At 41.3% G+C, this 23,104-nt stretch overlaps 1 protein-coding gene across 1 annotated transcript in view; it reads left to right on the top strand.

Moving 5' to 3' along the window:
* The first annotated feature begins 5,926 nt into the window (after window positions 1-5,926).
* The window catches only part of KATNA1 (katanin catalytic subunit A1), a 32,215-nt gene continuing 15,037 nt past the window's right edge, over window positions 5,927-23,104 (top strand). The window contains exons 1-4 of the mRNA XM_014850630.3: window positions 5,927-6,247; window positions 13,069-13,243; window positions 14,833-14,990; window positions 21,053-21,233. Of these exons, the coding sequence (XP_014706116.1) occupies window positions 13,082-13,243; window positions 14,833-14,990; window positions 21,053-21,233 (501 nt within the window). The 5' untranslated portion in view covers window positions 5,927-6,247; window positions 13,069-13,081. The remainder of the gene's footprint in view (window positions 6,248-13,068; window positions 13,244-14,832; window positions 14,991-21,052; window positions 21,234-23,104) is intronic.

Genomic DNA, 23,104 nt, shown 5'->3' with positions numbered 1-23,104 from the left:
ATTTGAGTCCAGTTCATAATTTTTACAATGTGAAGTTGTTGGCTAATGTGTTTTCCTTTATTTACAGTCCTTTATCTCATGAACTGCCTACCAGATAAAATATGTCTGTTGATGTTATATCTTAAATCAACTTTACAGGGATGAACAAATATTTAGTTCTTTTTCTTTTTCAGGCATTACCATCATTCTTAGGCCTCTTTTCATCGTCTCATTGGCACTCCCTTGTAAAATTATGTTTGGTCTACATGAGGCTGTTGTATAGCTGATGCAAACTGCATTATTCCTATGACTTATTTTACTACATTGTGGACCCATGTTTGGCATGCATAAAATTGTGACTATCCCCTGTTATGCCAAAGCCAAACACACAAAAAATGCACCTGCCTATGTGTGTGAAGAGTAGACGGAGGATGTCAAATTTATATTTGAAACATAAGCAGGAATTGTCCTGAGTATCCAGTCTCCTTCGTTCCTTCGAGGTAACCTAGAGATCCTGAACATTTTGCTGGATTCAGAATCTGAGTGGGCTTTTGAGTTGTTTCCCCTGGAGAAAGGTTAAATTTGTTCTTTGGTGGAAAAAGGTGTTCTCATGAGTACTTCTCTCCCAGAGGGGCTAACTAATGACACAGCTTGTTCTTGTTCCCCAGCATCCATTCCCTCATTCTTCCTTTTACTAATAGAGCCCCCATCCCTGTCCAAGTTGTGACTGCCCTACGAGAGTCCATGTTTCTCATATTCCCTTGTAATTAGGTGTGGCCACATGACTAGGTTTTGGCCACTGGGCTACAAGCAGATGTGATATGTGCAAGTTCTACTTCATACACTTCAAGTTGATATTGCCTGCCCTCCACTTGCTCTTTCCCTCTTCCCACAGGAAAGAACATGGACAGAGCAGTGACTTTAAAATTGACCATGAAAACTAGGAAAGCACCCTCATGATGGTGGATCAACAAAATGAATAGAGCCTGGCTACTTGAAAGACGGTGTGAAGTGGGGCCATCTGTCCAGCCCGGACTGATCGACTGCAGAATGTTAGAGAAAAGAAAAGGATATATATACACCTTTGTATATGTATATGTATATATAATCTACATAATATAAATGTAGGTAATATATACATATACATTTGTTACTGCTGCTGAATCCTATACCCTAACTGAGTGTATAATTTGTATTAGTGTATAATCAGATTTGCAAAACAATTAAGGAGGTCATTTTGTACTCTGACCATCTCCCTTGCAATCAATCATGAAATCCAGTTGTTTTACCCTGTATGTTTTTCTCTAATTCATCATCTTCATCCCCATTGTTACTAATTTAGTTGAGGCCATCATCAGCTCTTGCCTGAATTACTGTAAAAACTTTCTAACTGGTTTGACTTCATTCTAGTCCTTGAAGTTTATTATCAAACCTATCACCCAAATGACCTACTTGAAAGATAACTAGATTCTGCTTTTAGTAAGACCAACTAAGCTCCTAATGGATTGACTTTATCACATATAACAACTATATGCTCTGGGGACAATACAAAAATGACCACCTAAAGATACTTGAGTGGAACCAAGAGCAGGCAATTCTGGATGGAAGTCAGCCCTTGGGAGAAAGGAATGGCACTAAGTGACTACCTCATTTTCATTATATCTTGCCTGAAAAAGGACCAAATCTCTAGCTGAATCATGAACCACACATGTGTAGGGAGGAAGCCAAGCGTCCTATCTAAGAATAAAAACTAAACTGGCATTCAAGGTGCTGCCCAACAAGGTCAAACCAAGTCAACTGCCTGCTTACTAAAACAAAACCCTCGAGAGAAAAATCAGAATACAGAGGATCTACAAGATAACATATCCAAAATCCAGGATACTTTCCAAAATTACCTGATACACAAAGAAATATAAAAATATGACCTAGTCTCAAGAGAAAACACAATCAGTGGAGGTCAACCCGAAAATCCTATTTCCAACATCTGGAATTGGCAAATATACCACAGTGGTTTATAACTGTGCAATGAGGTAAAGAAAAATATTCTCATAACAAATGTAAAGATAGGGAATCCCATCAAGAAAATAGAAGCTATAAGAAATAACCAAAAGGAAATTTTCTTTGAATGAAGACATAAACTGGCACACTGTGAGAAAGTTTGTGAGAGGACCAATAAATTGCATTACTTAATTGCATGTATAATAAAAGAATATCTCTGGGAGGTAATTAATGAATTTGATGTCCTTGATCGTCTCTGGGGAAGAGAACTGGATTTCTAGGATGGCAAGAATAGTAAGACGACTTCTCACTATATATACCCTTTGGTATCGTTTGAATTTTGCTATGTGACTGCACTGCCTCTCCAACTATAGAGACATAAAATGGAAATAAAAAACAAAATAAGTTCAAGTGAAGGAAATGGGCTTAGACAAAGGAAGATGAACTTTTATTGAGATGAGAGGCAAAAAACCAAAGGGCAAGTGTGAAGTAGAGAGGTTTGTAAGCCGGAGGGTGAAAGTATTAGGATCAAGTTCAGCTGCATGTAAAACCCAAAACAACCACTGCTTAGACACACAATGTCTGGACTTGGCAGTCCATAGCTGGCACAAGCACCTCCACAAAGTCAACCCACACTTTGTTCAGTTCTGCCATCCTCATCATATGGTTTCTATCCTAAAGGTCACCTATGGTCAGCAGCTGGCTACTTATACTCTATCCGTCTTTTCCCTGTTCTAACCTGGTCAAAATGGGATGGTGAGGGGGAAAAGGGATTTTCAGGGCCTCTTCCTTTAAAGTCCCTTCCCAAAAGTTCTACACAACACTTCCACTGGCCAGAAGTTAGCTCCATGGCCACACCTAGCTGCATGAGTCTATAAAACGTAGTCCTTACTCTAGGTGGCCCAATTTCATCAGCTAGGTTCTGCTACTAAGTAAGGAAAATGGGTTTGTAGTGGGCAGATGGCAGACTGTACCTCAGTGAGCAAGTTGAGGGAATTTCAATCTGGTAGCTTCTATTTTCTCTGAAGGAGCAGATACAGTGATTTGCTGAAAGGGTAGAAAGGGGTAGGTGGCTGGCTTGAAGAAAGTGGTGAAAGTCTGAAATAACTAATGTGCAGAGTAGGAGAGATAACTGAGGTGGGACATGCAGAAAAATGTTTCAGGTGGGCTGGAAGCCATGCAGAGGTGGTACACTAGTCTTCACGGTGGTGTGGTTTTTTCCATAGCATTCAGGAGTCTGGGAGTAGCAGGTCTGTGATGGAAGCTATTGTTGAGGAAGAATGTGTATAAGGTTAGTGAACAACATGGGGATCCGTCCCAGTTTGTTACTGCAGACATTGAGACATAATCTACAAATTCGGCAGATTCTTACGCATGGGTGCAATTTTCCAGTCTTAGACATACTCTGTGTTCCAAGAGATGGCTCAGGTTTTTGAACTACATAGATGAGGAGTGCCAGATGCAATCGGCCAGGTAGATGAGTGAAGTTAGTAAGCTGGTCCAGAAAGTCCTTTTAGATTTCCCTGATGAAATGTAAAAAGTGTCTCCAAATTCTTTTTTAAGTGATTTATTTATTTATTCTACAAATGTCTAATTAATGCCTATAATATGCCAGACGCTGCTCTAGTCAAATGGAGGAAGTATCTAACTTTGCTAAATTTACCGACTGAGGCAAGAGAGACGACAAATCCACACTGCCAAGAGGTGGTTTTTATGTCATTCCCTTCTGCATAGTTCCAGAGGTCACCACACCTCCTGCAATAGTCTCCCAGTCTATTTTCTCTTCCCTCCAAACCTTCCTCCGCACAGCTGCCAAATAAATCTTCCTATTTGCTAGATAACTTATACCTTCACTCGAAAACTTTCAGTGGCTCCATTTTTGCCTATTGAATGAAGTTTAAACTCTTTGCTGCCACCTACCTTTCTACGTCTTTTTGCCTAACTTCCCTTCTATATGTCCTATGATCCTGCAGAGTAACTGACCATTCACCAGGAAAAAATAATCTCCGATTTTCTGAGTCCCAGTCTGGACACAATCATTTTAGAAGGGTGGTGGTTGTAGAGGCCACGCTGTAAAAGAAGACATGACTAGTGTAGTAGTCAGGATGGCACTACACAAATATTCTGTTTCTCCTTTGGGGTGCACTGCAGACTGGAACATCCCCATCCCTTTGAAGTCAGGCTTGGCCACATGACTTGCTCTGGCCAATGAAATCTAGGCAGAATTGGCATGTATCATATCAAGGCAGAAGCTGAGCAAGTTATCTCATTTTCTTTTTTCCACTGCCAAGGGTCCCAGTGCCTGCTATGAACATACAGAGTAAATGAGAAAAAATGCTGTCATTTGAAATCTCTCTGATGTAGGGGTTACTAGGGCATAGGATAGTCTTCCCTGACTAGTACAACTACTGAAGAAATAAAGTAGTAAATGTAAGCCACTCTTTGGAGATTTGTTTTTTTTACTTTAAAAATCAACTTTATTGAGGTATAATTCATAAACAATAAAATGCGCCCATTTTCTATGTACTGTTCAATGAGGTTTTTTGTTTTTTGGGTTTTTTATTTTGGTGAGGAAGATTGTCACTGAGCTAAGATGTGTGTCAATCCTCCTCTCTATTTTGCATGTGGGACACTGCCACAGCATGGCTTGTTGAGTGGTGTGTAAGTCCACACCTGGGATCTGAACCGCGAATCCCAGGCTGCTGGGGTTCTTGGAAGTGGAGCCTGAGAACTTAACCACTATGCCACCAAGCCAACCCTTGTTTGATGAGTTTAAATAAACATATACACCAGTGTAACCACTACCCTAAATGAGATATAGAGCACTTCCATCACCTCAAAACATGTCCTCACGCCTCTCTGCAGTCTATCCTTTCCTCCCTCCCCCTACTCCTCAATCCAGCCTAGGCAAACACTGATCAGCTTTCTGTGACTATAGATTAGTTTTGCCTGTTTTAGAATTTCATATAAATGGAATCACACAACACATACTCATTTTGTGCTCTTTGAGAAAATTTTAAACTTTAAATTGGCTTTATAATTCAACTGACCTTTGCACTTAAGATTAAGGTTGATTCAGCCTAATTAGGGTAATTAATCTGTACCTCCCTGAATTGGTTTTTTATTTCAAAAATATACATTTCATCACAGAATCCATTACAGTAGAGTTCACATCCACCATAGCAAAACTCTCTTCTACTTAGCTGAGAATTTTACAAGACTTTAAGCTCCATAAAACATTCAATTTTGTTGACCACTGTATGTATACCCAGTGCCCACAACAGTGTCTGGCACAGTAGGTACTCAATAAATATTTGTGGACTGAATGGATGTATTTCCCTTGAATGGCCTTTCTATAAGTCTGTGTTAAATTACTGGGATGCCTTAAATTAGAATTTTAATCCCCATGCACTAATAAAGGGAAACCTGTTTTAAGCGCCTCTATTCCACTTTAGGTGGAGGCAGAGGATGGAGTCTGAGACCGGAGGAAGCACAGGACAGTCGAGAAGCTATCTGTAAATCCTGCAACATCATAATTTTAGTTGCCGTCTGCTTGTATTAAAAGGTTGACTCCCCCCCAAAATCAAGAAGGCCTGTCCGAATGTCTTCGTTTACCCATTCCCTATTTTATTTCATGTTATTTCGAGACAAGCACCTCAGCCGAATTCTGAGCATTTGGTTCTAAAACGGGATTTGTCATAAACGAATTGTTTGCCCCTTGACAGTCACCTGTAAAACACACACTCTGATTTCCTAACCTCCGAGGAGTGCAGGGAAAACCAAAAGGAAGGAACAGCGAGCAAGCGCTTAGAAAAGATACTGAGGGCCACCAAGCAGTACCAGCTCAAGTCATTACCAACTCTAATTTTGGCAGCGACCGCAACAAGGCGGCGCGGACTGCGCAGGCGCGCCTCCGCCGGCCCCGCCCCGCCCCCGCCGGCCCCGCCCCGCCCCCGCCCGGCCTCGCGCTCCGGGCGCGCGCACGCCGCCCCGCGTCCTCGCTCCCAGGGGGCCGCCCCGCGTGCGCCGGAGTCGCGGAGGCCACCCCCGGCACCGGAAGTGACCCTGGCGGGTTTGGCTTCAAATTCTCGGCGAGCTGAAGCAGCGCCGGGGGCTGGTGGCGGTTGGAGCCGGCAGCGCGGGGGCCGTGGGCACGGAGCGGGGTGCTGGGGGCCGGGCAGGGCCCTCCTCCCTCGCTGCCCGGGGCCCCGCTCGGCCCTTCCCCTCCGCGGGCGGTGGGCGGCCTCCCCAGGAGCCTCGGCCGCCGCAGGTGAGTGCTCGCTCTCCGGGTGCTCCGGGGCCCCCAGCATGGCCGGGTCGGCGAGGGCCTGCGGACCGGCGGCGAGAGCCCCCGGCGCATCCTTCCGGCAGCCTGCCCCTGCCTGCCCCGAGGGCGTAGGTCCTGGCCGCAGTCGCTGACACCTGGGGCTCAGGTGACGGTCCCCTACCTGAGGAGTCCTGGCCAGCCGGGGACTTTTCGAGCGCTCCTGCCGACCCCATCCCTAGGCCTGTGTCATTAGGGTCTCCGGCAGAGACAACATGTTATTTCTTCGCTTTCGGATGCGTCCTCTCCCCAATCCTTCCACGCCCCCGCCCCGAAACCCTCACCCCTCGAAAAACCCCGAAAGCCTTGATGTTGGGATGCAGCTTCCTTTCATACGTTTTGTTGTAATATTGTTTAGGATATTTTGTATTTAGTTTATTTGCGTTCTGGAGCTGGGCGTCCTCTGGGAGGCTTAAGGCCCTTCTTGTTCAGAGTTGGTAGCTTTTAGAAAATGTATCCGTCGAAACGTTCGTTTCATACGTATATTATATGGTGACGAAGTTAGGGAGAAGCGTGGATCCTTAAGTACCTTAGGGTGGCTAGTCTCAAGCCCTGTTTAATCGCGAATAATTTCCTCTTTCAACTGCCAAGTGCCATTTTTATATGTTACTAACTTCCAGCTGCTCAATGTTGCACCCTTCTCTCTTTGAAGCGCTCATTTGTGTCTTCCTCTTTGAAATCGGACCTTTAGTTATTGCTGAAAACATTCCTAATGTTTTAGAATGTGTGCAATAGATCTTTGCCACATAGTCACAATGATAGAACAATACAAGTGTCAAGGAAGATTCTTGTAATGTTCATACAGGCCTAAATAATATCTCAACGTGCAGCCTCTTTTCTTTTGCATAGCAGATAATTTTTGTAATCAGTGGGTTCTCCCACAAAGAAATAGCCACAAAGTTGTTTGTCTTGTATTAATTTTAATAACTTGTGGCCTGTATCATGCCTTAAAAAGAAAGGCAGTGCCGATCAACTTTCCAGCATTCCGAGAGCGTGAAGAGCTATATAAAGCTCCTTTGTGGCCTTGGTGATTCAAGAAGCGTTTACATTTTATAGACTCAGTGCTAGGCATATTACGTAGTCTACAACAGATTCTGCACCTTTTTTTTTTTTAATTTTTTCCCCTTTTTCTCCTCAAAGCCCCCTGATACATAGTTGCATATTTTTTAGTTATGGGTCCTTCTAGTTGTGGCATGTGGGACGCTGCCTCAGCATGGCTTGATGAGCGGTGCCATGTCCGCACCCAGGATCCGAACAGGCGAAACCCTGGGCCGACGAAGCAGAGCGCATGAGCTTAACCACTTGGCCATCGGGGCGGGCCCCTCTGCACCTTATTTTGAAACTGGTATCACAATTCTGACAAATGCTAAAGGTTAGAGAGTCTTGTAGAACTTACTGTGTTAACAACAATGAATTTCTGTTTACAAGATGGTTTGGGTTTTTTTTTTTTTATCTACTTGACTGGCTGGAAAGAGAGCATATCAAATCAATATGGTCAGTGTTGATAACATACTAAATAGATTTTGCTTTTGGTGTTTACAGATATGGCTTGAATATGGCTTTTAAATTACATTTTAATTGTTATATTCACTGATTTATTTTTGTTTTGTTCGGGGTAAACCAAAAGAAAGTTTACCAAATGCATATATATAGGTATATATGAATATGTATAACTTTCTCATGCTTCTTGAGTATTTATCATATGATGATTATAAAGATAAGAAAAATGTATCCTATGCTTTTGGTCATCAGTCACTCATTTATTTTGATTATTCATAATCATCAGTGACTGACTGTAAATTAGCATGTGTTGCTTTCATATCCCAGAGATGAACATTCTGAAAATTGCTTAACAGTGTGTTGTCACTTAAAGTTACACACACTTGGTTTACTGAAATGCCCTCAGAGAAATGCATGATGGAGGTTCATATATTTTTGTTTTCGGACATCAGTTTTGCAGATAAATATTTTTAACATTGATGCTGATCTTTTAGCTTGTGCTTAATAATATTCTATGCTTTTTTCCTCCTACTAAGCAAAGAAAAAAACACCTAGAATTTAAAAAACTTTTCCACTAACTTCAAGGATTTCAGGGTCTAATTCTGTCTTATTTTTGTCTTCAGTGCAATTCCTTGCAACTCAGTAGGTGCTCCCTGAATATTTCTTTTTTTCCCGTTTTTTTTAAAATTTAATTTAATTTAATTTTTTTTTTTTTGAGGAAGATTAGAGAGAGAAAATATTTCTTGAATGAACGACTTATGCACATTTCAGTAAAAAATGCAATTAGAGGGGCTGGCCCAGTCGAGTAGTGATTAAGTTCGAACATTCTGTTTCAGTGGCCAGGGATTCGCAGGTTCAGATCCCGGGCATGGACCTAGGCACCACTCAGCAAGCCATGCCGTGGCAGCGTCCCACATACAAAATAGGGGAAGATTGGTGCAGATGCTAGCTCAGGAACAATCTTCCTCAAGCCAAAAGAGGAAGATTGGCAACAGATGTTAATACAACCTTCCTCACCAAAAGAAAAAAAATGCAATTAGAATAGAATCCAGTTTAATATTCCTTAAAAAATTAAGTAGGTAAGGTATCCTTTTAACGTGTGGAGTAGGGAAGGCCCCATATTTGTTGTTTTGGAATAGAATAGGAATGTTAGAACTCAAATATTTGGATCTGTAGCCTGTTCTTTTTCAGTCTCTTTATCACTTTTTTTTCTTATCCTGGAGGAGAAAAACACACTTTGTGGAGATACCACACCACATCAAATATTAAGTTTGCTAGAAATTTTGTTGTAATACTGAGTTTTTAGTGTTCAAAAGATTTGACTCTGTTAGTTGATTTAAAATTTCATGTCACACCTTACTTAATTTACATAAATGAATTTACTCATTAGCTAAAATAAATACTCATGCCATGTAAGCAAAAGGTTGGTTCTGATGGAACAATGTAGAGGAAAAGCTTGCTGTGAGATAAAGCAATCGCCTGTGGTTATCTTTCTCTTAATAATCTTTAACCAAGAGTCTGAGCTTTTGGACAATCTCATTTTTGTAAGTGTTCTATTAATTGAACCCCTAGGTAGTGTTTACAGTTCATGGTGGTTAAAATTTGGTATGTAGGTTTTTCTTCAGATACATTCTTTTCTTCAAGTATTGCCGGATATTGTGCCAGGTAGACCCAATTTCTGTCCTCCTGCAGTGTAATTTTAAGCAATAATAAGGGTATGTTCTTGAAAATTGGAGAATCTCGTAAATTTCCAGTGTTGACAGTCACTTGAGAAGGAGGATATCCTACACTTAGAGACTGCTAAAGAATACGAAAAATTTTGTCTAATTTTTTTTCAAACTTATTTTTGTCTTTAGTGCAATTCCTTGCAACTCAGTAGATGCTCCCTGAGTATTTCCTGAATGAACGACTTATGCACATTACGGTAATAAATGCAATTAGAGGGGCTGGCCTCTAGTCAACTAAGGGTATTTTGATACTATTGCCAGTAAGCACATTGTTTCTTTGATAACCCAAAATTTTTCAGGTCATTTTTAATGTGGCCTTGGATTAACTTTCCATTTCTGTTTGTTAGAAAATGTTAACTCATTGGCTTCTAAGGAATTTTGTCTGACTAGAAAGAAGTATTCATAACACAGAACCTTCAGGGAAGGCCTGGAGGGGCTGGCCCGTGGCTGAGTGGTTGAGTTCACGCGCTCCGCTTTGGCGGCCCAGGGTTTCAGCGGTTTGAATCCTGGGCGCGGACATGGCACCACTCATCAGGCCACGCTGAGGCGGCATCCCACATGCCACGGCTGGAAGGACCCACAACTAAAAATACACAGCTATGTACCGGGGGGCTTTGGGAGAAAAAGGAAAAATAAAATCTTAAAAAAAAAAAAAGGCCTGGAGTGATCTGTGAGTTTAGGGACATTGAATCATGGGCCCCCCCCCCCAACAAAATGAAGATCAAGATCAATTATATATAAGTAACAACATTTAGATTTTTCTTAGTTGGGGGAAGGGAAGAAAGATCTGGAGGGAGTCTGTTTTGGAAAAGAGAGAGAGGGAAAAGACAGGAGAGGCCTGATATCCAGGCTCCTGCAGGTCAGCTGTATACTGCCAGCAGCTGGCCTCAGCTGTACTCTTCCTACATCGTTGCTGGGCTGGGTGTCACCAGTCACCGTAGGGCATGGATAGCTTCAGGGCAGAAGCAGTCACACAGTTCTAGGAGGGATGAGCTGAGGATCAAGGAATCTGAGAGTGCTGAGGGTCAGGAACTGGACAAAGATAAGGGATCTTAGTAGTTAAGACAAAAACCTGGCAGTATTCATTCATTCAAAGAGTTCCTGAGTATCTGCTATGTGCCAAGTGTGGTTAGGTGCTGGGGATGTGTCAGTAGATAACAGCCGTGGTCCCTGGCCCTGGAGCTTTTGTTAAGATGGGCCGTTATCAGTGGTCCTGGCTCCAGGGAGTCACCCTTTAGGTCACAGGACTGTTTGCCTTTCCTTTTGGACCTCAGATGCTCAGTCTTGAGTTAGTATAGACCTCAGTTCGGAGCTGTATTGCTTCATAACAAATTACCCCGAAGCCGAGTGGCTTGAGACAACAAACGTTTCTTATCTCACAGTTTGTGAAGTCAGGCTCTGGGCATGGCTTGGCTGGGTGCTTCTGATTTAGGGTCTTTCACAGGCTGTAATCAGGATATCAGTCAGGGCTGCAGTCCTCTCAAGGCTCAACTGGGGGAAGATCCGCTTCCAGGCTCCCTCACGTGGTTGTGGATTCAATTCCTCATTGGCTGTTGGCCTGGGGCCTCCCTCAGCTCCTTGCCATGAGAGCTTCTGCACACAGCAGCTCACAGCCGTGGTAGCTGGTTTCCCTTAGAGCCAGCCAGCAAGAGACAGCAAGCAAGATGGAAGCCACGGTCTAATCTCAAAGATGACATTCCATTATTTTTGTACATTCTTTTTATTACAAGATCACATTCAAGGGGAGGCAATTACACAAGGTTATGGATACCAGGAGGCAGAGAATGAGAACTACCAAAGACTGGCCTGAGGCTGTGGGTGTGATTTTGACGTCGCTGCTTCTCCACGAGGTTGTGATTCCATTTCCCTCTAATCTGTGTCCTAAGGAGCGTAGAACCCCCCCTCTTCTGCTCTCATAGTAGTGCTGATTTTTAGCTCTTCCACCTGCCAACATTTCCTAACTATTAATCTTGCTTCCTCTAATCCTCTAATTCTGGGCTGTATGGATATGATTACCTTCTCTTGTCTGTTTGGCAGAAAATCTTTTTGGTCCTGTGTCTGACAGATAGTGAGTCTGATTGATATTCCTGGTTGGCTTGCCATCATTCTCCTCGCCATGCCCACCAGCTAAACACTCTGCATTAAATTAAACTCAAGAAATTTGCTTGGCATGTTTTTTTCACAGGAAACCTCATTCCAGCATAAAGAATTAAATATGCAGAACGTAAGAGCCATGGTGGTCTCTATCAGAATTAAGCTCTGTTGCATCACTTGCCCTTAACCGTGGGTGGAGTTGGGGAGGGAGGTGTTAAGAAACACAGTTTTAGGAACCATCTCTGGCTGCATTCAGTAAGCAAGGGAGAGAGGTCCCCACACAGACGTTATCTCTGTTCATCCATGAGATACATCTATTTGGATATCCCACTGACATGCAGAAGGAGTCAAAAATAATCACATTTCCTTCATACATCTGTCTGCTTAGCTGTCCTGTGATCTCTCGTCATTCTTTCGTTTTTTACTTCCACAGGCTTGAAATGTCAGTTTTCAGCATCTTCTCCACACTAGTTCATAAGTACTCTGAGCAGTTCTTCACCACGTGCTTCAAATGTGTTTCTTTTTATTTCCAAAGCCACAACCCTAATCTAAATTATTGCCCTCTCAAAAGCATGCAGGTCTTTCCAAGTTTGGACTTCACCATACTGTGTACAGTTAAGAAGTAATAGTAATTATCGTCAACATCAACAAAGCTGACGTTTATCAGATGCCTGCTTCTGATGCTTTGTATCCACACCCCGCTACGTGCAAAGACTGTGCTCGTTTCTCGTGTATAGAAAGCTTCAGGGAAGATGTGGTTAGCATTTATTGAAGCCCTGCTCTTTGTCAAGTAGTATGCCAAGTGTTTTGAATCGTCGTTCATTCCTTACAGTGCAGCTCTTGAACGTAGTTATTATCTCAAGTTTACAGATTTAAAAACTGAGGCTTAGAAAAGTTGTGGGATTTGATCAAGGTGGCAGAATTATAATGCTAACCAAGATTTTCCTAACTTCAGTCCACATGTGCTTTCTGCTCTCCCACACTGCCTTCCAAAAACTAACATGCTGCATTTGTTCTGCAGCTGTTTGGTAAGACCTGTGTGTCGTGCCTTTCAGATGCAGATCCCGCTCTTGAAGAACTTAGAGATACGACCTGTGTCAGTAATATAACTCCAAATAGTCAAGTGCCTTGAGATGAAAGGTCCCTGTGGAGTGCCAGAGGACTTTAGAAGGGGGAGAGTTTATTTTGAACTGAGAAGTTCAGAAAGTAGACATACTGAGAGAACCGCCTCTGAGCTGGGCTTTCACACGTAGGTGGGTTTGGTGGTGGGAACTAAGACATTTCTTTGAAAGAGTGGAAATAGGTTGAGCAAATGTATAGAGATGGAAATGTGGTGTGTGTGATTGTGAGCTTCTTGAGCGCCCTGGAGAGTACACTTTTAAAAAGCTCATTGTAGTGCTTATTGTTGAGACATATAATATAAAAATGTTTCTTTCTTTTTTTTAGCTTATGCTTGAGCATGAGTCTTCTTATGATTAGTGAGAATGTAAAATTGGCTCGTGAATATGCATTGCTGGGAAACTACGACTCCGCAATGGTCTATTATCAGGGAGTTCTTGACCAAATGAACAAGTATCTGTATTCAGTTAAAGATACGTACCTCCAGCAGAAATGGCAACAGGTGAGAATCACGGCTGCTGTATGTTTTAATGGTTTAAGTTTTCAGAAGAGAAGATTTAAATAGATTGTCACTGCTTTTTGCAGCTATGCATTAAGAGTGTATGATATGTTACGTGGATTTGTATATATGGTTACTTGAAACTTGACATTAGTAATAATCCGTATTCACCATCATCAGTATTGAGGTCTATTTAATTATTCTAATTCTTGGAATGTAATAGCTTTTTTTAAAAGTAATTTTGAAATTTTTTTCTAGATCACGTATTTTACCTGGTAAAATTTGTGTTGACTGTATTAAGCTATTGTTGAAGCTGCAGGTGACACTTGAATCTCACGCTGCTGCATTCTCTTTAGAACATCGTAACGCAGACCATATTTGAGTCCCATTTGAGGAACTTTAGTCACTGAGGACCAATAGAAGTTTATAGGTGGAAACTGTAGAACTTATGGGTCCAGGTGAAGATGGTGTTTCTAATAAGGTTCACCCCCTCACAGAGGAAGAACATGCTACAGAAATGAATAGTCTTTTTGAGCTGGTCTTCCGCGTGGAATATTATCCCTCAGATTCTGCCGAGCTGCTTTTTTGTTAGTGTTCCATATTTTTCTTAATTTCTTTAAAAGAGAAATATCCTGCCTCTTTGAATTTAGCCTCTTTCCCTAAATCTGCCTCTGCATACTCCTTACGTTACCAGAAGTGGAAAATCTGTTATTTCATGAGGAGTCTTAAGTTTGTCACTGACAGACTTTTTTTTTAAGCCAGACACTTTTGACTTTAAAAGTCTAAGCTTTTTTGTAAAGATACTTAAATCATTTATTTATTTATTTACTTATTTGCTGAGGAATATTCACCCTGAGCTAACATCTGCTGCCAGTCCTCCTCTTTTTGTATGTGAGTGGCCACCACAGCATGGCCACTGACAGGCAAGTGGTGTGGGTCTGTGGGGAACCGAACCTGGGCTGCCAAAGTGGAGCACGCTGAGCTTCACCACTCGGCCACCGGGGCTGCCCCTAAACCATTTAGTTTTAAAAGCAAACATTACCAGCTTCATTTCAATATTTCATATATACATATAGTGTTTAAATTGAGTCAAGACTGCTTTTAAAAAAAATCTTGATTATATTTGAATTGAGCAGTTTATCCTCTGAAGTCATACTTTTCAAACTGTGGGTTGCAACCATTAGTGAGTTATGAAATTAGTGAATTCTGATCAGCATTTTAAAAGTCAATTAAATAGCATAAAAAACCATCCATGTGCAACTTGCAAAAGTATTATTTTTATCAAACTTTAAAGTTACAGCTAACTTTTCAGTTTGTTATGCAAGCTGAATAAGAACCGTACGTCAGTAACATAGCTTAATTAGCCAGGATATTTAGTTCATTTTACCAGAATTAATTTTGCAATTGAAAACGAAGAATTAATAAACCATTTTTAAATTTCAACAGAACATTTTGGTGTGATTTACTGGGTATCTATCTGATGTCAAAATGGAGGTTTCTGACATCTCTAATAAATGGCCTTAACTTAATCTTGGCAGTGATTTATTAGTTATAGAAACTTGAAGAGCCATATTCTCCTTCTTTGAAACCAGGTTTGGCAGGAAATAAATGTGGAAGCTAAACATGTTAAGGATATCATGAAGACACTAGAGAGCTTTAAACTAGACAGCACTCCACTGAAGGCTGCACAGCATGAGCTGCCAGCTTCCGAGGGGGAAGTCTGGTCCTTGCCGGTACCTGCGGAACGAAGGTAAGTGGAGACCTTTTAAGAAATAAACTAGCACAGGCAGCTAGTCACAGTGCTTATATCTAGGAGGAGAACTGGGTGGCTAAGAGACAGGAATGGGAGAGGGTTTTTTATTTTATTTATTTAGTCACTTACTTTTTGAGGAAGATTAGCCCTGAGCTAACATCTCTACCCGTCTTCCTCTATTTTATATGTGGGACGCCTGCTGCAGCATGGCTTGATGAGCAGTGCATGGGTCTGCGGCTGGGAACCCAGGGCAGCTCAAGCAGAGTGCACAAACTTTACCGCTACACCCCCAGGCCAGCCCCAAGAGGGTTTTTTGCTGAATGCCTTTTATAACTCTTAAATTGTGTATCATGTAACTCTATGGTCCATTTCAACAAATTAAATTTGGGTGGAAATAAGCCAAAAATATGCTTTTGTGAGGGAGTTAGACTAAAACAGTGGTTCTCAAACAAGCTATCAGAGGATACTGCTATTCATCAAGCCATACTGCTGCTAAAATTAAAAAATGGGGGGCCGGCTCCGTGGCTGAGTGGTTAAGTTCGTGTGCTCCGCTGCGGCAGCCCAGGGTTCAGATCCTGGGCGCGGACATGGCACTGCTTGTCAGGCCACATTGAGGCGATGTCCCACATCCCACAACTAGAAGGACCTGCAACTAAGATATACAACTGTGTACAGGGGGGTTTGGGGAAATAAAGCAGAAAAAGAAAAAAAGAAAAAAAAAAAAGGTTGGCAACAGTTGTTAGCCCAGGTGCCAGTCCTTAAAAACAAAAAACAAAAAACAAAAGATAGGCAACAGTTGTTAGCCCAGGTGCCAATCTAAAAAAAAAAAAAAATTAAAAAATGGGTTTTTTAAAATTTAATCTTTGTTGAGTTAATGATAGGTTACAATCTTGTGAAATTTCAGTTGTACATTATTGTTTGTCAGTCCTGTTGTAGGTGCACCACTTCACCCTTTGTGCCCACCTCCCACCCCACCTTTCCCCTGGTAGCTGCTAATCTGTTCTCTTTGTCTACATTTTTAAATTCCTCATATGAGTGGAGTCATACAGAGATTGTCCTTCTCTGTGTGGCTTATTTCACTTAACGTATTACCCTCAAGGTCCATCCATGTTGTTCCAATTGGGATGATTTTGTTCTTTTTTATGACCGAGTAGTATTCCATTGTATCTATATACCACATCTTCTTTATCCATTCATCTGTTGCTGGGCACTTAGGTTGCTTCCATGTCTTGGCGATTGTAAATAATGCTGCAATGAACACTGGGGGCATGGGACTTTTGGGATTGCTGACTTCAAGCTCTTTGGATAGATACCCAGTAGTGGGATAGCTGGGTCATAAAGCAGTTCTATTTTTAACTTTTTGGGAAATCTCCATACTCTTTTCCATAGTGGCTGCACCAGTTTGCATTCCCGCCAGCAGTGTATGAGGGTTCCTTTTTCTCCACAACCTCTCTAACATTTGTTACTATTTGTTTTAGATATTTTTGTCATTCTAGTGGGTGTAAGGTGATATCTTAGTGTAGTTTTGATTTGCATTTCCCTGATGATCAACGATGATGAACATCTTTTCATGTGCCTATTGGCCATCCGTATATCTTCTTTGGAGAAATGTCTGTTCATGTGTCCTGCCCAAAAAAATGGGCTTTTTAATTCAAAGAAAAAAAGAAAAGATAAAATATTCTCAATTTTAGGTTTCCCTCTGGCGTTTTTTCCCCAAGCTTCCTATTATTTGGTGCCAGTAAGTGAACAATTAGTGAAAATGATCGTCACCAAAATGCTCTAAACAGCCAATTAGGTTTAGTTTCACTGAATGTTTTTTAACTGACAAGTGAGCAGGTAGAGGTCGCTTATCTATTTCCTTACATGATAGACTTCCTAGTTTGTATTGTGGATTTAAATATCTGAATGTATAATAGCAGTCTACAAAGAACACTGACTTGCAGGTTACTCACCCCCTAACCGGTTTGAGAATATTGCATTAAGACATTACTTAGGTGTTCTTCAGTTTAACGTTCGATCATTGTAACTCTTAATTCTTGATTGTATTTTATAATAGGTGCTAGATATTGAGTGGCTCACTCACAAAGCCACTATTTTAGGCTACACATGTTATTGCATGTATTTCTCACAATAAACCTTCCAAATAAGTCATATTTTCCCTGTATTTCAGATAAGATAGCTGAGGTACAGTGAGGTTGGGTAACTTTTTCCCATTATCACAAAGCTAATAACTGGTGGAGCTAAGATTGGAACCCAGATATATTTGACTACAAAGCTGGCGTTCTCTGCCGTACCAGTCATTCTCAAACTAGTACACATAAAGATCTCTTGGGGCACTCGTTAAAAATGTGGATTCTGGGGTTGCACTCCCAGAGAGTCCAGTATAACAGACAGCAGGTGGAGCCCAGGACTCTGCAGGTGATGCTGACACGGGTGCTCCATGGCCCACACTTTGAGAAGTACTGTATTAGAGTGCTCCCTCTCCAGTTTAAGATCAACTAATGGCTATTGATTGTTTCTTAGCCACTTTAATTTTCTTCAGTTCCAGATAAAAGTACTGATGTTCTGGTCCTGACTCTGATAGCTTTTGAATGTTTACTAAATTTTTCCCTTGCTTATAAGCGCTTTCATATATATTTTCTGTTATATTTTAGAATTCACTAAAAAAAAAAGCACAGCAGTAGGCTCATTAAAGAAAAATAGGAAAATGGCAGAAAAGTAAGGGGGAAATCATGTGCTCATTCTATTGCGACTTCTAGTTTCCTGAGCAGTGTTTCTTTTCATCCTATAATTGTGCTCTATCCACAATGTGTAACTTTGTACCCTCTTTTTAAAATTAAAAAAAAATCCTGATAGACGACAGTCACTACACAGTTAATATGTGCCAGGGACTGTATTAATTTCTTTGCATACATTATTTAATTCTCAAAACAATGTTAGAAAGCAGGTACTAATTTTTTAGCTCCAATTTCTGATGAGGAAACTTAAGCTTAGATAGGTTCAGTAATCTGCTCTTGATATGGTAAACGCTGATAATTTATAAGCCAGCTCAGACCTTTTCCTGCTCTGCTACTTTTAAAGGGTTGTTTGCTACTCTTGAGTGGTATGTAACCTACATAGTTAACCACGTTCTGATCCGTCGTTTTCCCCTTTCTTGTTATTATAAATAAAGTGACCATTTGTGAGTAAAACTTTTTCCATATTTATGATTACTTCTTTCTTAATTTCAGAAGTAGAACTAATAATAAATGGGTCAAGTTCTATTTTTATTTTTTCTTGCCTATGAATGTTTTACTCCCATTTGCTTTCTCTTTTCTTTCCTCCCCTTGTATGAGTCCGCTCCAGCTGCCATAACAAAATACCACAGACTGAGTGCCTTAAACAACAGAAGTTTATTTCTCACAGTGCTGCAGGCTGAAAAGTCCAAGATGAAGGTGCTAGCCGATTTGCTGCCAGTGAGGACTCCTCCTGAGCCGACGGCTGCCTTCTCTCTGTGTTCTTGCATGGCAGAGGGAATGAGCAAGCTCTGTGGGGTCTCTTACAAGGACACTAATCCTTAGATCAAGGCCCCACCCTTATGACCTTATTTAACTTTATTTACTTCCTTACTCCAAATGGTCACATTGGGGGTTAGGGATTCAACATAATGAATTTGGGGGCATACAGACATTCAGTCCGTAACAGCCATGTCACTCCTCTCTGTTATTGGTAAGAGTTTTCCAGTGAATAGATGTGCCCAGTGAAAATTCAGTTGGTTTCAAATTTCATGAACTATTTGGTCACCTCAGTCCAACAAGCAGAGGCAGGAGGGTTCTCTCTTGGGGGGAGTGGGAAGTTGAATTATTTAATTTTAGGGGTGGGGGGTTTTGTTTTGTTTTCTTTTTGTTTTTTGAGGAAGCCTGGCCCTGAGCTAACATCGGTGCCCATCTTCCTCTACTTTACATGTGGGACGCCTACCACAGCATGGCTTACCAAGCGGTGCCATGTCCACACCCGGGATCTGAACCAGTGAACCCTGGGCCGCTGAAGCAGAACATGCGAACTTAACCACTGTGTCACCGGGCCGGCCCCTAGGGGAAGTTGAATTAGATGAGCCTCTTCGTCTTGAAAATTCGATGATAATGAGCCCTGGTGTCCCTTCTTACTGCTTCTTGCTTTCTTCAATATCTTTTTCTGCCTCTGAATGCCCTGGATTACTATTACTCTTACTATTATTTGCTGCGTCTTTCTGTTTCTGTAATTTATTTTACCTGCTCCCTCAACTGAATATCCCTCAAAACTCCCTTTCTCCTTGTCTTCCTTTGTGTTCATGCTTGAGAGAGCTTATTCATTCTTCAGCTCTGTTGGTGATTCTAACCTTGTCATCACCTAAATTCTAGTCCCATTAACGAATAGATTCAGCTGGTCCAGTATCCTCTTCTAGAACTGTGCACAAAAATGTTTGTACAAGGAGGTTCATTGAAGCCTTTTAGAGAGAAGATTAGAAATAGCTTGAAAACTGTTAGATTGATTCTTTTACAAGTCAGCTGATGTCCCTCAAATATCTTCTCATCTCACAGAATAAAACCCAAAGTTCTCTCCATGTCCTTTGACGCCCTGTGAGATCTGGTCCCTCTGTGACCACCCCTTCTGTGCCCTGAGTTCTTCTAGCTCTCTCCCTCAGCCTCCTGGAGCAAGCCAGACACACGGATGCGTCACTTCTTGGCACTTGCCTTTCCTTCAGCTCAGGCGTTTGATGGCTGGTCCTCTCATTTCTTTCAGGTCTCTACTTAAATGTCTCCTCAGAAAGGGCATCTCTGATCCCGCCACCTAAAATCCCACTCCCTGAATAGCTGGCAGGAAGAAGTGGATAAAGTGTGGCACATTTTATGTGATTGACTGATATTTGGTCATTAAAAGTCATTTATGAGGAGATGATACAGGAAATGCCTCATGATACGATGAGGAATGAAAAATACGACTGTGTGTGTATAATGGTTCCAATTTCGTTTAAATGAAAGGCAACTATGAAAAAATAGTCTAATATGTTAAATGGTTAACTCTGGATAGTGGACTTACAGGTGACTTTTATTCTTTATACTTTATTATATTTCGGTGTCTATTTTGTATTGTTTTTCTAGTAAGGGGAAAAATAAATATATATTTTAAAGGCATATCTCCACTTGGCTATCCAAGTTTCTAAATCCAAATTTGAACAACCATCATTCCTTCCAGATGTACATTGGTTTGACTTTATCATGCTCCCACATGCTCATGCTCACTCCGTTGTCTCTTCATGAGGCCATTGCCATAGCACGAAGTCTGTTTCGCACTTTCTAGGATGCTTCCCTGGTTTCACATATCTTCTTTCTTAACCATACTTGAGGGATTTGAGGACTGGGCTCCCCTACCTTTTTTATTGCTATTTTAATGGCCCCAACCAAGTCTGGGAGCAGAGTAAGAGCTAATAAATATTTGAGAGGTCTGAATCCTGCTGCAGAAATAAAGATGAAATGAGGTGATGTATGTAAGTGCACCATACATCCGTTCCTGTAACTGTTTATAGCTAGAGCTTATATCTGTTTTTTATGGGAAAATTATTACATTTTATTAATTAAAACATGAGAACTATGATGCATTCTAAATAAAGTGGTACCAAATTGCACATATACCAGTGGATAAATGTGAATCTACACCTTTGCTGTATTCTCGTTCTTTTGATAAAACTCTCTTCTCTGATAAATTACGCTGTTTGCAGTTTCCAAGAATCAGACATAATTTTTCATTCATCTTTGATCTACAACTGCTGTTTCCTTTCAAAGGAGGGTGCCAATCCCTTGCCTTCCGTTATTTCTACCGCAGTAACCATACTGCATTCCGTTCCTCTCATTGTATCACCACAGACGGCTGTCGGGTTCACACATTGGATCTGAGATTTCAGTGACCTTGAGTTTATTGGTCTGGTCTTGTGTTCATTACTGCCTTGGCTTCTTTACTTCATAGACTCTAACTTGCACACTGGGTGCTCATCCATAGTTGGACCAATTCCTGGAGTCGATTATGATCTTGTATTTGCTTAGACCCTCGCCAGGACCTAGAAAGCGCCAGTCTCCTCAGTATAGTGACCCAAAACCACACGGGAACCGTCCAGGTACGACAGTCAGAGTTCACCGTCCGTCTGCACACAATCTTCACAACGACAGAGGGAAAGCTGTTCGTCATCGGGAAAAGAAAGAACAGAATAAAGGAAGAGAGGAAAAGGTAAATGTTCCTGATTTTCATCGTTGAAAAAGTTATTTATTAACCTTAAAAGTGAAAACTGTACAAATTTTCATCATTTTTAGTCATTAAAACTGCCGGACTATAATAAAACCTTAGTCATACTCCACCCAGGCTAGGATTTTTCCCACTCACTAGTCAACAACTATTTTTGGTGGTTTTTGGTAACTTTTATATCTTGATATAATTTCAGACTTGCAAACAAGTTGCAAGAATGCTATAAGGAACTTGCATATATTCTTTAGCCAGTTTTACCAATTATTAATATTTTCCCCTTTTGTTTTATCATTTACTCTCATGTACATTTTTTTTCCTGAAGCATTGAGAGTATGTTGTAGATACCATGCCCTTTTACCCTGAAATACTTGAGAGTGTGTTTCCTGAGTATTAGGACATTCTTTTATGTAAGCACAATGCAGTTATCCAAAGCTGTACATTTTACATTGCTACAGTACTGTTGTCCAATCCATAGACCTTCCTAAAATTTGGCCGGTTATCCCAATAATGTCGTTTGTAGCTTTCCCCCTGCCCCAGGATCCGGTATAGAAGCGTGCCTTGCATTTAGTTGTCATGCTTCTTTAGTCTCTTTTAATGCCAGCGTTGCCTCAGCCTTTGTCTTTTTCGGCCTGGTATTTTTGAAGAGTTCAGAATGTCAGTATAGAATGTCCCTCACTTTACGTTGGTCTGACTTTTCCTCATGAAGCACTTTTGGCAGGAACACCACTGAAGCGTGGTTTTTTTCTTCCCAGTATGTTGTATAAAGAGGCACAGGGTGTTGATTTGTTCTGCTGTCATGATGAATTGGATTGCTTGGTTAGGGTGCTGTCTGGCTCCTCTCTCCCCTGTGAAGTTACTCTTTTTCCCTTTATAATCATTTGTGGGGGCATACTTTGAGACTATGTAAAAAACCTATTTCTCATCAAAATTTCTTCTACTTGTTTTAGCATCTGGTGATTTTTGCCTGAATCAGTTATTCCTGACAATTGAAAAATCATGATTTTCTAAGGCTCTTATTTCTTGTACATTAAAGAATTTACATTTGCTGTAGGAAAAAGCTTTGTCTCTTCCCCTTTATCTAATTTTGTAACTATGGACTCGCGGATTCTTATTTTATTCAGTGAGTTATAATTTGTTACTGTCTTTTTAGTACTTAAATTGTCTAAGATTTGAGGAGTGAGAGACCCTTGAAGCAGCATCTTCCGTCTTTGTGACATGTGCTCAGCGTTCTCCGAGCACTTCCTCGTTGTCTGGCACAGTAGAGGCACAGCTTGTATTTCCCCCATTTCTCCAAGTTCCTCTTAGTGAGGAATGGGATTTAGAAACTGAGATTTTGGTGCCTATATTCTTCAAAGTCTTATACTCTCTTGTAGTAAGAAGCATATGGGAATCTGAGAGCTTGGTTTCTGTCTCCTCTGCTTCCACCTCTTCCCCGTCCCCTGCCCAGGGCACAGAGCCAGCGGCTGCGATGTGGTAAAGTACAGGATAATTCGTTTGGCTTGTTGTCTCAGAAGGATGCCTCCACACCACCTGGGCAAAGTGGAAACTGCATATAGCAAAATAGAAAGCCCCCGTGCTGCCCATCCATTCCTTTTCAAAGCATCACGTCAGCCCCTACTTCACGTTCCTTCTCCTAGATTTGCAGTCTAAGTTTGTAGTTCTGCATGAGAGCCCCATCCAGTAGCCAGCAAAGGCGCACCTTTGACCACAACCTTCCTTGTTGGTAAAGATACAGCTGTTCTTTTAGCTCTTGATTTTGTACCATCTGCCTTATCCCCTCTCCTCCCCATTGCTGGAGGTCACTTGCCCTTGTACATCTGGGCAGTCGGTTCCCTGAGTCCCTCTCACCACGGTTC

This window comes from Equus asinus, chromosome 1 (genome assembly GCF_041296235.1).
Source record: "Equus asinus isolate D_3611 breed Donkey chromosome 1, EquAss-T2T_v2, whole genome shotgun sequence".
NCBI classification, from domain to species: Eukaryota; Metazoa; Chordata; class Mammalia; order Perissodactyla; family Equidae; genus Equus; species Equus asinus.
Note: the sequence above shows the minus strand (reverse complement) of the source record. Positions and strands in the feature narration are given on the sequence as shown.